General features: G+C 45.7%; 2 protein-coding genes across 3 annotated transcripts; both read left to right on the top strand.

Annotated features, from left to right (window-relative positions):
- The first annotated feature begins 292 nt into the window (after window positions 1-292).
- LOC123102332 (phosphatidylinositol-glycan biosynthesis class X protein) lies at window positions 293-6,380 on the top strand. Of its 2 annotated transcripts, none has more exons than XM_044523638.1 (4): window positions 293-599; window positions 1,068-1,434; window positions 1,515-1,669; window positions 5,986-6,380. In XM_044523638.1, the coding sequence occupies exons 1-4, from the start codon at window positions 513-515 to the stop codon at window positions 6,238-6,240; spliced, it is 864 nt and encodes a 287-aa protein (XP_044379573.1). In that variant the 5' UTR covers window positions 293-512; the 3' UTR covers window positions 6,241-6,380. The 2 variants fall into 2 exon arrangements, with proteins under 2 accessions (XP_044379573.1, XP_044379574.1); XM_044523639.1 differs by lacking the exon at window positions 293-599 and adding an exon at window positions 618-808.
- A 3,521-nt stretch (window positions 6,381-9,901) lies between these two features.
- On the top strand, window positions 9,902-15,080 carry LOC123102331 (calcineurin B-like protein 2). Its single transcript, XM_044523637.1, has 9 exons — window positions 9,902-10,200; window positions 10,320-10,533; window positions 10,644-10,726; window positions 10,892-10,951; window positions 12,348-12,456; window positions 12,734-12,786; window positions 13,461-13,541; window positions 13,807-13,919; window positions 14,598-15,080. The coding sequence occupies exons 2-9, from the start codon at window positions 10,413-10,415 to the stop codon at window positions 14,653-14,655; spliced, it is 678 nt and encodes a 225-aa protein (XP_044379572.1). The 5' UTR covers window positions 9,902-10,200; window positions 10,320-10,412; the 3' UTR covers window positions 14,656-15,080.
- Window positions 15,081-15,914: the final 834 nt, after the last annotated feature.

Genomic DNA, 15,914 nt, shown 5'->3' with positions numbered 1-15,914 from the left:
CCCATAGTGTAGGTTAAATTAGGAACATTCATTTCTTTGTCAACGTTCGACAAGATCTTTATATCCCTTGTCTGATCAAATGGTTCTTCGTAGTTTGTAGTGATTTAGAAATGGTCATCTGGGAAATACTAATATTTTTGTTTTCAAGCGTGTTGGCTCAACGAGATGAAAAACGGAATGGAGAAGACCAAATTGATGAATTTGATGGTTTGTAATTAAGCTGGTGATGACTCTCTGATCATGTATGCAAAATTCCATCATACAACATGCTCATAGGGACTAGTTTGTGAAAAAAAACATGTTTCAACGTCACGCATAGATCCCTGCATCTTCATGCCTCGGAGGCTTGGAAGAAAGAAGGGGAAGGGAGAAGGAAGAGGCACACGCCCCAGATCGCCTCCACAGAAGAAAATCCGGTACGCGAGGCCGCAGCCGTACGCACCCACAACCCGTCCGGCCGCGCCCTTCCCCGGCCGCTTCTGGCTCCTCTTCCATTCTTCCCTTCCATCTCCATGGCCGTGGGGAGCGGGCCGTGCTTGCTCGCCGTGGCGCTTCTCGCCGCCGCTTGGATCTCCGACGCTTCGTCATCGGATAAGCAGGTGCGTGGGGGTTGGAACGGATTCGCCTGGACCCTTGAGCGTGTGTACTAACATTTTTGTGCGATTTTCTGCGGAATCTGCAACCCGACCAAGTTTTGGGCATGCTGCTGCCTGCTGGGGTTGGCCGGGGCTTGTGGTGCCCGTACGATGTGTAGCTCGACAAGAGATGGATTGCGCAACGCTCCCACGCTTCCATGGTCTTGCCATTGGTGATGTAGCCTCACTCAGCCACAAAGCTCAGCACGATATGTGCAGCAGTCATCTCATTTAGATTAAGTTTGCTGCCTGTGAGCTCAGTGGTCTGTTGTAATTAACTGTACCTCGTTTGCAGTTTTTTTAGGAAAATTGTTTGCACATTAGGGCATGCCATACTTTTTAGGTGCCATATTTTGAATTTTGGTGTGCTTTTGTTCCAAGTTGTTAAATACAGTATTTTGTTGACAAGTTTCTGACTCCTGTTCTGAACAGGCAGACAGCAGCCAGCAATATGTCAACTGCATGCCTTGCTCTAGGACGTACATTGCTGACGCATATGTCGATGCCTTGACGAGCCAGCTCTCTGAGCATCGTGAATTGACCGAAGTACGTGATACCGCCGACTTGTGTAAAGGACTTGCTGATGAACTTGATGTGCCTACGCTTTCAGAAGTGAATCGTCAGCTGGTTGGCGAAGGTTCCCACCGCCGCTTGATCTATTCTATCAAATTTGGTAACTCCAAAGATGCCATGGTACAATTCCTTGATGGTTACGATGCCAATCTGGTGATACTTGAAAAGCTCCCGAGTGGTGTATTTGCTGACCCATTTGAGCTGCAGCACTTTGTTGAGCGGAAAGGTGAAACCAAACTCTGAGCTGGCCAATCAACTATGGTACTACTCATTTGCGTCATGTTCACTTTCATTTTTGTTGTGCAGTTTTTCTCGATGTTGCTGTTTTTGGAGACACGAACCTTGAACTGCCCTCCGCTCTGTCCAACCGGTCAGCTGTTGAGATTCATTTTGATCTCAAGCCAAGCACATCGATGGACTATAACCTTGTAATAGAGCTTCCTCTCCATGCTAGATATCCAGTAAGTTTATTTTTCTTCTCAAACATGCATCTGTACGTGTTTGGCAGGCCACCAACCCGAAGCATAGGTCAAACAAAAACTAAATGAAACAAAAACAAGAGAAAGGAAAGAAGCTAAACTAACTACAAAACTGTCAAGGCTGCAAGATGAAAGGGTGCCATCAGGAGGCCCATTAAATTTCCAATTTTGAAATAAGCTATATGTGCTAACAAACAGCCAACTTGATCTATTTGGTCCTTGCTGTCCGCAAATGCGCATGCTTCTTATACGGGAAGTGATCATAAAAGAGGTATCACTAATATTGTGTTCTCAATTTGGGTAAACTAGTTCCTGTAGATATTTGAAGTACTGGACAGTGTTCTGGTGGTTATATGCATATTATATCCCTGATGGATATTGAACAACGCATCCTCTTGGTAGAAACTAGGGTTCTACTGGGTCTAGGGCGGAGATTGTAGGGGAAGGAGGGGGCTGGACGTGGGCGATCTCGCGGTCGCTGGCGGCTGGGCACCGTCGTGCGCGAGGGAAGAGGCGGCGGCGTTGGCAGGAGGCGGCTAGGGTTAGGTTCCCGTCTCCCTTCGGGAAGCCGAGCAAATAATGATTGCTTCTTGCTTAATCTCAAAACGGGTCCTTACATGAGTTTATATAATCCTCCTAATGATATAATTGGGCTAAGCCCCTAACACAATAAGATAACTGGGCCAGGCCCCTAACTGCCTGGCTGTAATATATGCCGCTCATAACATTTCTCCCCGCCTACACAAACAGCTCGTCCTCGAGCTGGAAGGCGGGAAAGCGCTTTGCGGAACTCCTCGAGGTGATCAGCCGTCACCAAACACCTCCGCGGCAACTGGGGCGTGCAGGTCACCGAGCCCGGCGGCGGCGGCTTCCTCCTCCATGTAGTCCGCAACCTCCAGGTAGAAGAAACGCGGGCAGACGTGGTCGGGCACGTAGGGCTCGTCGCAGTTGAAGCACAACCCTTGGCGGCGACGCTCGAGCAGCTCGGCCGAGGTGAGCCGGCGGAACGGGCGCGCTGCGGTCGCGGTGAGGGGTGCCGCGGAAGCCTGAGCAGGCCGACCCTGCGCGGGAACATCCGGCCAGGGTGGCGACCTAGCGGCCCTGGACGGTGATGCCTGCTGGATGGCCACCGCGCGGCGCTCGAACGCGTGTGCGTAATACATGGCCGTCTGAAGGTCCTGGGGTCCCTGCAGTTCCACGTCCACGCGGATATGATCTGGCAGACCGCCAACGAAGAGCTCGGCCCGCCGGCAAGCCGTCACGTCGGGCGTGTGGCACGCCAGGGCCTGAAAGCGGTCGGTGAAGTCCTGCACCGTAGAGGTGAAGGGGAGGCGGCCCAACTCCGCCAGCCGGCTCCTGCGTATCGGTGGTCCGAAGCGAAGGAGGCAGAGCTCGCGAAAACGCTCCCATGGGGGCATGCCGCCCTCGTCCTGCTCGAGGGCGTAGTACCACGTCTGTGCGGCGCCACGGAGGTGATAAGAGGCGAGCCAGGTGCGGTCCGACACGAGTGTCCGTTGCCCCCGGAAGAACTGCTCGCATTGGTTGAGCCGGTTGAGGGGGTCCTTGGTGCCGTCGTAGGTGGCGAAGTCGAGCTTGGCGAAGCGCGGCGGGGTCAGAGTCGGACCCCCGTGGGCGTGCGGCTCGGCGGTACGGGGCAGCGAAGAGGATGATGCCGGGTCGGTGGGCACCGGGGGTCCCCCGTGAAACAACGGTCCTGCGAGGCCAGCGTAGGCACCCGCGGAGCCGGAGGGCCCGCCGTACTGCAGGGTGGGCGCCGGTTGTTCCCCGGCCATAGTGTAGACCGGTTGTGGCGTCGACCCGGCCAACCAGGCCGGAAGCGGTGACGGTGAGGGTGGGAACCGGACCTGCTGGATCGGAACGCCCGCCGGCGCGGTCGTCGCCGGCCCGGTGCTGAGCGGCGGGGGTGCCTGGGGCTGCAGCGGCTGCTGCATGGGCGCGACGGACGCGGCGGGATGAAGCTGCAGCTGCTGCTGCATGTGGGCGATGGGCGTGGCGGGAGCCGCAAGGGCCGTCGATGGCCACTACGGCCAGATGGGGGTGGTGGCGGGGGCGGCGGCAGCAGCAGCGGCTGCTGCATGGGGGGCGTCATGAGAACCGGCGACGGCCATTGCGGGGTGGCGGCGGGCGGCGGCTGCAGCGAACGGCGCGGAGACCGCCGAGTGCGGCGAGTACCACGGCAGGGCTGGCGGACCGGTGGCGGCAGGGGTGACGGAGGCCTGTAGGGGCTGGCCAAGTACAGCCGGATCTCCCGGACCGCTGTGACGAGGGCGTGGAGGACCCCGGTGACCTCCTCTGGGGTGTAGATGGCGGCGGGCGGCGCGGTGGAGGGCGCCGACAGCTGGGCGGTGGGGGCGCCGGAGGTGGGGACCAGCGGCTCGGGTGGGGAGGACAGCGGCGTGGTGGAGAGGGTCAGCGGCGTGGTGGAGAGGATTGGCGGCGCGGTGGTGATGGGCAGCGGCGAGGTGGGCAGCGATGGGGTGGGTGGTGGTGCAGACATGATCGGAACTGAGCTATCTGATACTCCCTCCGTCCGAAAAAGTTTGTCCTTCAAATGAATGTATCTAGCACTAAGTTAGTGCTAGGTACATCCATTTGAGGAGCAAGCTTGGGACAAGCTTTTCCGGACGGAGGGAGTACCAAATTGGTAGAAACTAGGGTTCTACTGGGTCTAGGGCGGAGATTGTAGGGGAAGGAGGGGGCTGGACGTGGGCGATCTCGCGGTCGCCGGCGGCTGGGCACCGTCGTGCGCGAGGGAAGAGGCGGCGGCGTTGGCAGGAGGCGGCTAGGGTTAGGTTCCCGTCTCCCTTCGGGAAGCCGAGCAAATAATGATTGCTTCTTGCTTAATCTCAAAACGGGTCCTTACATGAGTTTATATAATCCTCCTAATGATATAATTGGGCTAAGCCCCTAACACAATAAGATAACTGGGCCAGGCCCCTAACTGCCTGGCTGTAATATATGCCGCTCATAACACCTCTCAACATACGAAACACTTATTTTGGGTCAGGTTGACCCACAATAATGGAAGGCTTGGCATGTGTTTATTGCAGAACATTCAAGTAAAAAATATTGAGCAGAGATAGGAAAAAATCTTGCAACTTCATTTCTGTTTAGTTTTGCTCTAGGTCACCATCTTACAAATATTGAGTAGAGATAGGAAGGCTTGGCACGTGTTTAACAAGTAACAAATGTACATTAAAAGGTTTCTAAAGTTTTCCATAAGAATATTAAAACTGGCGAATAGTGGCGGAGATGGACTACATCTGGCAAATTTAATTTTCTGATAAACTGCATGCGACAATAAATTTACTTCAGCTATACAGTCAACAAAGACAGGGAGAAATGAGGAAGACAAATAAGACGAATGCATAAAATCACTATTCATTGTACATTTGTGTGTTTTGGCTTTCATCTCTGTAGGTTGAGTTTAATATTATCCTGCTTACATAAATTGTACACACCTCTGAGAAAATATGGAAGGTTGAATGGTGTCAAGGGATTAAGTAAAACAAGGGTAACTGCAGTTATGTGATCATAAAGTGTAGCTAGTGAAATAGAAACCAAGTTATTTCAGTACATTTGATTTACCTTTTCTAGGGAACACACTGACTTTAAATATGCAATGTACATACTTGCATCTGGAATGCCCTACAATGCGTTGGAGAGATTATTGGATGCTCCAGGAAATAACGAGAAAAGCAAAGAAAGCTACATTTGTGGTGGTGGCCAAATACCCCACCCTACATTTGAATCTTCTAGCTTGCGGCCTGGAAACATGCCTGAGATATATGTGGTGTCATGAAAGTTCTGCCTCATTGTCCTGTTTATTTATGTTTGCCCTTCATTTGTTCTAGAAGGTGGATGTCCATAACAGTTGGACTTGTACATTAATATTCTAAATATTTTTCCTTTTAAGGCTTTATCATGGTCAACTTCTCGTACATATATTTAGAATAAACAATTTCGAAGCTTATAAAAAAAATACCTGGGTCTTACTTATTTGATTCTTTGTTGAAATATCTCTGAAATAACTCCTAGCAGGCTATTTCTTTTTGAAAACTCGGCCCTAGCAGACTATTCACTATCATGTTTAAGATTCTATCATCTAGCCCTGCTTTATGTATTGTCCTGTATTCATGGTCAGCTTCTCATGTGTAGATTTGGTATAAACAATTTTCAATCTCGTTAAATACGTGCGGGCTTTCAGTTTTTTTGCTTCCTTAATAGTAGAACGCTTCTGAAGAAAACCCCTAGCTGATTGCCGTATTTGTTTGCAGCCTCTTGATGCCAGCGGTTACGCAACGGTTGAGTTCGGCAGCCCAGACCTGCTCCTCCGTTACAGGAGAAAGGAAACCCGTCCTGATCCCTGTGTGTGGGCCCTCCAGAATCTCCACGCCACGCCTGTGGAGAAAGCCGCATGGCGCATACCCTGTGGCGACGAAGCGCACACGGGATTTGTATCTAGCCTCACTTTCATTTCAGCTCTGGTTTGCTCCATGTCCATAGTCTTAGCAGCTTCCCTAACTCCTTGATACAAGTACCGGAAACGCAGGACACGGTGCAATTGATATAGTCAGCAGAAATGCCTTTTTTGTCGCAAGACTTATGCACATCATTTCGTGCGTACTTTTACGCGTCATTTGCAAAAAAAAAAGGATGAAAAATTCAATTTCGTATTCGGGACGTGATCCAGATCTGAAATTCTGAAGCCACACTGTTCCGTGATACCATATCTTTGAGGAAGCCAGGTAGAGGCAGTTGAAGAGCGTCAGCTGCATGATTGGTGTGACCTTGTCCTGTTGTCACTGCACGCTTATAACTAACCGACGGGCAGAGGAAGGGGGGTCGTCCTGGAAGAAGAATAAGAGGATGTGTTGCAGGCTGAAGCGAGCACTTGTGCTGAGTGGATCCGCTGGACAGGGCCTCCATGAAGCCTCTCTGCACTTCACCTGATCACCTCCCTTATTTTACTACTTGTGCCGAGGGCTTCTTCTATTATATATTTATATAAAGGGATCTTGTATGACTTTCCAAGCGATTTTCCGGTATAAAGATTGTTTGATCTTTTAAGATTTGAAACTCTTGCATTTCGCCTGCCGGGCACTTTTCACCTAATGCCAATTTTTCTTTTTAAAAACAGGTGATTTCCTATATCGTTTCTTTGGTGCAATCAACGGTATCCTATCATGTAGGATGAACTGACAGCGATGAAATCACTTATTTCTCACCATGTTCTTATGTCATTAGAATCCCGTGAATCAAAGAGTCCGCAAGATACGTAACCCTGCGAATCAGATGGTCCACACGATGCAGACTCATCGAATCAAAGGTGTCCACACAAGATATGAATTGTGATATGCGCAGTGGCGGGTCGCGGTCACAGCAGTAATCTCCACGTCGGTCAGGTTCATCGTCCGCCTCGCTGAGTGCTGCTTCGCCTTGGACCGGTGAATGCCGTCGCTGTTATTCTACATACATGGCTGAGGCCATGGATGGGGACCTCGCTGACACGGCGCACCCGTGGCCTGTGTGGACTAGATCGGCTGTCCATTTGCCGCGGCCAGTATCAACTTCGCCTTATATTTGGTGTCGACAGCGCAAGGGCAAGGCGTGAAGATCCAAAAGACTGGCGAGGCGGATTGGTGTGACCGTGGTTCCAAGTCATCAAGAATATCAAACATGTAATAAAATAGACTAATCCGAAAGCTTCTGAAGAGCCGCATCAGGTTGCTGAACAGTAATACTACATCATTGGCATATTATAGACAAGAAGGACTGAGACAACACCAGAATTAAATCTACGGTTTTGCTAAAGCACATCTAGATGTGCCATAAGTATTGCACATCTAAGTCCTATATCATTGATCTTACGTTGAGATTTGTATGGATATTTTTTTTCTCTTTGTGCTTGATTCACTCACTTAAATGTGCAATAACCAGAGCACATCTAGATGTGCCCTAGACACTCCCTTAAATCTATTATTACTACAGAGGAAGTAACATACTAAGCTCTCTAGTTTGAGTGCAGCGTTTCGGTGCCCAGACTCATCTGCACCCGAAAAAAAAATCACAAAAAAATCAATATTTTTTTGCATGGTAGACAATTTATCACGTGAGGTCCACTCCAAATTTTGGATCATTTGAACTTCTGAGAAGCTCGCAGCAAAAAAGATAAATCAGGTCAGAACAGTGCTTGAACAATAAACATGTTTTACAGACCCCGAATTTGTCTTTTTTTGCCGAGAGCTGCTCAGATGTCCAAATGATTTGAAAACTAAAGCGTACCTCACGCATCAAATTATCTACCACACAAAAAAATTTGTAAATTTTTGAATTTTTCTAGTATTTGTTTTGATTTTTTTCGTAAAGGCGGGTGCAGCTGAGCCTGGACTCAGAAATGGATTACCGCTCTAGTTTCTTTTTACCACACGACAGGTATTGTCTGCTATGCCAGACTGAAATGCTTGAATGATTCATTGGACATTACATGCAAGATAAGTTAAAAAAAGATTTGAAGCTTTTTATTTTCTGTTAGCGGGAACTCCAGATTTGGAGCCTCCTCATAGAGGGTTGTGGGAGATGCTAGGAGCCCCTCTGTGTGCCGTTGGGCCAGCTAGTTTTCCTGGTTATGAGAAGGTATTGCTTGATTTTTTGTTTTCTTTCTATATGTGTTTTTCACCAGTTCAAATAGTTTTTCTTTTGGGTTTTCTTGCCTTTATCTTTCTTGTTTGTTTTTTTCTTTTATCTTCTCTTTTTATTCTTACATTTTATTTCATTTTCTATGTTTTTCACCGGATTTAATGGGTTTTCTATTGGTTATTTCTTGCCTTTTCTTTTTCTGTTTCTACTTTATATTTTTTGTTTTCTTCTCTTTTTTATTTTACACTTAATAAGTCATAAACATTAATAAAAATATAAAAAAAAATTAATTCATGATTATTTTAAAAGTTCACAAATATTTTACAATTTGATATTTTTAATTTAAGAACCTTTTTAAAATTTAAGAACATTGTTTAAATCCATGAATATTTTTAAACTCATGAACATTTTTTTTAAATCATTTTTGAAAAGTTAAAAATATTAAAACCAAAGATTTTCTGAATAGTGAACTTCTTCGAATAAATAATACAATAGCCTTTTTTTTTGGAGCTAGCAATGGAGCGAGTGAAAAACAAAATGACGCGAGCTAGCGGAGCAGCGAGCCAAGCCGAGCGAGCGAGAGCTTCATGCGTGACCCATGTTAGCATGATAGCAGCAATTCAATGGTTTCAATATGAAATAAGATTTCCCAAGGGGCTCACACAACCATCACTTTTAGACGCTACGGCCGAAACGTGCAAGGACTCCATAACCACGCACGTAGCAATATCACTCTCCTCTCATAACAAATATTTGTCCTCAATAGCCTCAACATGATATACAAATGAAAGAAAAACACTGCCACAATATAAATAAAACCAAGCCAATGTGGATAAACCAAAATGAAAACAGTTGGCCGCATAACCCGCTGGAGAAAAAAAAGTTTAATCACACGAGTGGAGAATGGGACGGCAAACCGCACGTTAGCATGTAGTCATACATTGAAACTCTATGGCTCGTGGCTATAATCTACATATTTGCTAATTCTCATCTAGATGATAATTAACAAATTCACATCTAACTTGTACATTATTTGATCAATCAAACAGGAAAAAGAAGAAAAGAAAATCCCCACGAATCTCCGGGTAAAATCAAATGATGTGGACGTTAGATGTGACTTTGTTAACTCTCATAGTTAGCCCTACCCCTATAATGTACAACATGGAGTACATGGGACATGAAGAAAAAGGAGAGAAAAAAAGGTCTATGTATCATCTATAAAAAAAACCCAGACAGTATGTAAAATAAGTGATATATTCACTCAATCTCTTTTCAAAAGTTTCCACTGCCTTATCAACAAAATCACCTCTTATAGGCAGACAAGCAAACGGTAGATGGCGACCGAAATAAAAAAATAAAGCGAGTGGCACGGAGACAGGCGTAAAGTATTCCGGGGAACTAAACAGTTGGGCGGCCTCCCTCCCTCGCTCGCTCGCTCTCCCCCTCCTCCTCCTTCCGGCTTGGCTCCTCTGCTGCGTGCGGTGGCTCGCCGCGGTGGGCCCCACCCCCTGCGAACCCGCAGCCCAATCATGAGCCCGAAATGGCAACGAGGCCCGGACGGGGGGTCGGCGCACCCCAAACGAACCTCCCACTCCCACCCCAGGGAAACAAAACGACGGGGCGGAGACGAGACGCGTCCCGTCCGCGCACGCTACTCGATTGATTGCTTCCTTCCGCCCGCTGCTGCCGCTGCCGCTGCCGCTGCCGCCAGAGCTCCCCCCTCCCTCTCCCCCTCCTCGAATCCCCGGTGCCCTAGCCACCCCGCCGCCCCCCGCGACGACCACCGGCGGCGAGCGAGAGGGCGGATCGTGCCCCACGCGCCGCTCCTTCCCCTCCCGGAGGGAGACCCCCAGGTACGCCCGTCCGCTCCCCCTTTGCTATAGAGTCCAGAGCCCGGGCGACCGGATCTTCCGCCTCACGACGCGGGTTCAGCGCTGCGGCTGACTGACTGGGTGGTGGTCGACCCGCGCAGGATCGAAGACCGGTCGGCCGCGGAATGGGCGGCCGCGATGACTAGAGGGGGTCCCGCGGGGGCGTTGTTGGCGGAGGTAGCGGAGCGCATACCATGGTGCAGTGTCTCGACGGCGTGAAGCACCTCCTCGCGGTCCTCTTCAAGTGCTGCGACCTCGAGCTCAAGCAGCCGCGGGGGCTCGAGGACCCCCAGGTCCTCGCGCGGGAGACCGTCTGTACGTCCCTCTGCGCTTTTGGTCGCCGTTGTTTTCTGCTTCAATTTCGTGGCGGGGGAACTGAACTGAATTGAGCGCTGAACTGGGTTGGATTTCTGTGCGTGGCGCAGTTAGCGTGAGCGAGGTCGAGGCGCTGTACGAACTCTTCAAGAAGATAAGCAGCGCCGTGATCGATGACGGGCTGATTAACAAGGTAGGTGGTTGCTGACGAGTGCTTGTTTCGCAGCTCAATTCTGTGTATGTAAGCACTGTAGATTGCGTATCACTGTAGGTTATGTTCTGAGGATTGTATTTAGGTATTGTGAATCATCCGCCGGGTGCTGTGGCTCTGTCGTTCTGATTTATTCGCACTGTGCAGGAGGAGTTCCAATTAGCGCTCTTCAAGACGAGCAAGAAGGAGAGCCTCTTCGCTGATCGTGTAAGTCCGCTTTAGTTCAACGCAGTTGATTGCTGTGTACTGCTGCTTGTCATGATGTTGTCGTTGCATATTTGGTATCAGTATTACTGCCATGCACTTGCTATTTTTAGGGACCTGGTCAAAATCAATGAGATTCAGGGGTTCTTGATTGTTGATGTTGTATCGGCAATTGAACTCTGTTCAATACTTATTGATGCAACACATGCACTAATTGACTCGTAATTATTTTGTGGAAATAGTATGAGTTAGCAGAATTCCGCTGACCCTCGCTTCAGATATTCATGCATCATAGTATTACTCAGCCATTTATGCGTTTCTCGGAGTCCGACTCCGATTTGGCAGGATTTTGGATAGAGCTAATAACATACAAATTCCGATATGGATTCGGAGTATCCGATTCAGCCCATGGCATGGTTTCGCGAGCATTACTATATGATTTTCAGGAGTCTGAAATAGGATCTACCCTTTCTTTCTTGTATTTTCGCTAGACAATTTTCTAAATAATGTCCATCATTGGTTAATCATGTGCAGTCTATGTCTACCTGTTAGCTACCTTCAACCAGTGGTCAAGACAATTTGATCAGACAGTGAATATTTCAAGTATTCACCTTCTGTGGCCCATGGGGTGCCCTTTGTCCTGTCTGTTACTCCACATGCTTCCTTTTTTGCCCAGCTCAGAAATTTGTAGGCTTCTCGCTCTTTTACCCTGAGCATGTGTTATCATGCATGCTTGCTTTAAAGCAATACTGTTATATGTCAAGTTTCTTGAATAAAAGAATATAGCAATAACTTTGAGATGATACTCTTCTTACATAATGTACCAGTTTGATGACATATCATAGCTCCTAAAAGTGTGACGTGCATCGCATGCACCAGAGTTAGTTTTTTCCTTGATTCAGCATGTTCATGCAGTATTGTGTTATTTCTAACTGGAAGCTGCATATGTGCATCACTTGACTGATTTGCCCTGTAGTTTATTTTATTATCAGCAGGAATGCCTTGTGTATCTCTTGTCAAAACTCAGTGTGCTTCTATATTTGAGTTGTGATGTGGTTATCCAACATTTGGCTAGTTCTTCATGGTTACTAGACACTGGTGCTAAATGCATAGTCCATAGCTATTTTTTGATACTTGAAGTTTATTCAAATTACATGGCTGTGTTCCTCTGTATGGAAGGTCATCAACTTACCAAGATGGATCTATCAATTTTAGCTGGAGAGTTTCCTTTTGAGAACTTGGAAGCCAAAAATGTTGAGGACCATATTATGTCATTATATGTAAAAGGAACAGCTGCGTGAATATCATTTCTTTTACTATTGCTGCATGAATTGACAAATAGTTTACCTTTTTTACACATTATGTTCTTGTGTTCTTGATATTTTCCCTGCCTGTGCAGGTATTCGATTTGTTCGACACAAAGCACAATGGAATTTTAGGGTTTGAAGAGTTTGCTCGTGCACTCTCAGTGTTTCACCCAAATGCTTCAGTTGAAGAGAAAATTGACTGTGAGTTCATTTATCTTGTAGCTAGAGAATTTGGTTCCCAAATATGCAATTATATCCAGACTCTAGATTGTATCATCATAATGGTGATACCTCTTCAAATATAAATGTATGCAAGGATTCTCACCAACCCTAGTTTAATCATCAATTTCTGGATACTGTACTTGTGTTTGTGGTTAAATAGAGGAATTTAAGGATCTTAATATTTTATGTTATGCTCCTGCCTTGTCACATCCTCTTTATGAGCTGGAAGATCTGAAGTTCATGTCATCTTTTACAGTTTCATTCCAGCTATATGATCTTAAGCAACAAGGCTTCATTGAGAGACAGGAGGTATTGATACTATTTCCAGTGTTGTAACCCGTCAGGTCTAGCATGTTGGCTAAATATATTAGCTTGTACAGCATTGTAAATAATTCAAAATGTTCCTGTATTGTCTCTGATACATGAAATTATGCTTTATTCAAGTTAATGTCTTTTGAACTTGATGGCCTTGTCAGTTATCTTGAGTAGTTATGGTATGGTGACCATGTATGCCCACACAACTGATGATAGGAAGGCCCAGGCTTTCTGATAATCACTGATTGAATGAGGGTTTACAAAGTTATGAAACAATTCTCTGAATGTAGAGGCAGTATCTGGGTAGTGCTGGTTAATGGTTATGCTAAAGTTAAGAGACCAGTAGTTCAATCAGGCTTGTTACTATTTAAAAAAAAGGTGAATTATCAGTCTTGTTCCCAACAGATTGAGGTTTAATTCCTACTCCCTCCGTCCCAAAATATAAGATCATTTTTTAGACTATCATAGTGTCTAAAAAATGATCTTATATTTTGGGACGGAGGGAGTTAACATATTGCAGTTGGCCTTATTGTTGAGATTCAGGAATTATATCGTTTAGCTTTGAAGAACTGCTATTGTATTCTTGAGGCTAAGTTTGTGCAGTGTGTCAATCGTTTGGTTGAGCTTTCTCTGTTTGCTTCATCTTAACGCATATATTTGGTTATCAGGTTAAGCAGATGGTTGTTGCCACACTTGCGGAGTCAGGAATGAATCTGTCTGATGAAATTATAGAGAACATAATTGATAAGGTGTGTTACAGTTGTCCATGATTGTTTTGTTAACCCTTGATTATAGCACGTATTAGGCATTAATTCTCTAACTTGTATTATGTAGTGCTGCAATTCTCGATTCTTGTATATGACAGTTCCACATAGCATTTCTATTATTAAATTGCACGAATACTGTTTTCCTTTCTTTCTTTTTCAATACAAGTATTCCTCATTCCCTGTTTTCCTCCTGTTGCATGATGATTGTAACCCATGTTAAATTTGTTGTTTTTCCCCTCATGATAAGACGTTTGAGGAGGCAGACACAAAGCATGATGGAAAAATTGACAGGGAAGAGTGGCACAATCTGGTTCTTCGACATCCATCTTTACTGAAGAACATGACTCTCCAGTACCTCAAGTAAGATATTTCCTTTTGTTTTTCTATATATGATGGTTCTTTTTATGTGTATCTTCTACTCAGTGCATTTACTTTTAACGGTTTACTGATGCTCGTGGATAAGAATTTATTTCTCAGTTAGTGTCAAGTGACAAAGTTTTTCTTTGATTTTACTCAAGAAATTTAGTTTTTTCTATATGTTGGTTCTTTTTATGTATCTTCCACACCTCAACACAGTGCTCTTCGCTTATGTTTGCCAGTTACCTGCTGCTCTTGAATAAAGATTGATAGAAATTTCATTCTCGATTTAGTGCCAAATTACCATTGAAATATCTTGTAATGTGAAACAGTGTTGTCTGGAGAGTCACATACTTGAGATGTGGTTAATCAAACTTCAGCTGTGTACATGCAAATAGTGCTATTGAGTAAAGCATGTTGGCTCAAGTATTTGGGAATTCATGCACTGTTGATGAACTGCACCAAATTATTTCAAACATGTGTGCTCAGTTAGTGCTTCAGCCTCAAGCAAACCACTGCATGTCGGGAGCCAGAAGGCTACAAGTCTTTAATAGAAAATAGTTAGGTTTTATGTCTTTTATTTTTGTCAAGACAGATTCCTAGACGTGAGCAGTATATGGCATATTTCCAGTACCTCTATTCTTTATATAATTCTCAAGCTAACTTTGCCATCGTGAGCAGGGACATCACCACAACATTTCCAAGCTTCGTCTTCCATTCTCAGGTTGACGATACCTGAAATTCTTGCAGTTATTTCGAATCGGAACATCAGAAGATAAGCTTGCGGTAATTTTGTAAAGTTTTGGCATCGGACTGTTTGGAACTTTGGATCGGCAGAGAGCTAGAGGCCTCAGTGCTCTGGAGGATGTTGAATTTGAGAACGCAAATTGTTGTCAAATAACTTTGCTTCTTTCATTTGAAGAATTTAGTATTGTTGGGAGCCTTTGGGTAAGCTGTTATCTCTTATCTGAAGTTCCCAGTTTCTCCTCTTCCCCTCTTTGGTTTTTGGCTGGTTAGCGATCAGGTCCAATCCTCTGGGAATTCTGCTGTGTGTACAAAAATGTAAACAGCCTTGACATTGTTTGTTATCTTTTGCTGGGAAGTTTGTCCATTGCTTTGCAATCTATAGTAAAGTGGAGCAGAAAATGGATTGGATTTTGTTTACCCGTTTCCTCGCATGATTCACATAATGTAAGATGTTTTTTGACACTACACTAGAGTAAAAAAAACGTCTCGCATTATGGGATGGAGGGAGTATTGATCAACCCTTTGTTCATCTTACAGAAATTAGGGTTACAAAATATTCCTCTGTTAGGTCGAGTCGCATTTTATCTTTACCTTAATATTAGGACGGAGGTTTTCATAGTTCTCCTTCTGTCACTCTTATATGTATTGATTTTATTTATGTTAATCATAAAGATTGATGGCTGAGATTTAAAAATAGATCTACAAGATCAAGGGACACCCATGTCTGGGTTTTCCTATTTAGATCGGCTTCGAGATTGAGTTGTTTTATTACGCGTAAGTATTGTACACGGACACTTGAGGTAATATTCTTACTCCTAACTTTTATATCCGTCTGAATCATATGTGGCAGTGGCCATGCTATGTTCTGTACTCCCTCCTTCCATCTATAGGTCTAATGCGGTTTTTAAGACCGCTTTTGACTACAACAACAAAAACAACAAAGCCTTTAGTTCCAAACAAGTTGGGATAGGCTAGAGGTGAAACCCATAAGATCTCGCAACCAACTCATGGCTCTGGCACATGGATAGCAAGCTTCCACGCACCTCTGTCCATAGCTAGCTCTTTAGTGATACTCCAATCCTTCAGGTCTCTCTTAACTGACTTCTCTCATGTCAAATTCGGTCTACCCCGCCCTTTCTTGACATTCTCTGCACGCTTTAGCCGTCCACTATGCACCGGAGCTTCTGGAGGCTTGCGCTGAATATGCCTAAACCATCTCAGACGATGTTGGACAAGCTTCTCTTCAATATG

Source organism: Triticum aestivum, chromosome 5A (genome assembly GCF_018294505.1).
Source record: "Triticum aestivum cultivar Chinese Spring chromosome 5A, IWGSC CS RefSeq v2.1, whole genome shotgun sequence".
NCBI lineage: Eukaryota > Viridiplantae > Streptophyta > Magnoliopsida > Poales > Poaceae > Triticum > Triticum aestivum.
The sequence above is the reverse complement of the archived record's forward strand: the minus strand, read 5'-3'. Positions and strand labels throughout refer to the sequence as shown.

Excerpts from the sequence above, each read along its gene's own strand:
- LOC123102332 (XM_044523638.1), top strand. The coding sequence starts at position 513 with ATGGCCGTGGGGAGCGGGCCGTGCTTGCTCGCCGTGGCGCTTCTCGCC. Across the intron at positions 600-1,067 it reads CTTCGTCATCGGATAAGCAG|GCAGACAGCAGCCAGCAATA; the intron begins GTGCGTGGGGGT and ends TGTTCTGAACAG. Across the intron at positions 1,435-1,514 it reads GCACTTTGTTGAGCGGAAAG|TTTTTCTCGATGTTGCTGTT; the intron begins GTGAAACCAAAC and ends TTTGTTGTGCAG.
- LOC123102331 (XM_044523637.1), top strand. The coding sequence starts at position 10,413 with ATGGTGCAGTGTCTCGACGGCGTGAAGCACCTCCTCGCGGTCCTCTTC. Across the intron at positions 12,457-12,733 it reads AGTTGAAGAGAAAATTGACT|TTTCATTCCAGCTATATGAT; the intron begins GTGAGTTCATTT and ends CATCTTTTACAG. Across the intron at positions 13,920-14,597 it reads ATGACTCTCCAGTACCTCAA|GGACATCACCACAACATTTC; the intron begins GTAAGATATTTC and ends CATCGTGAGCAG.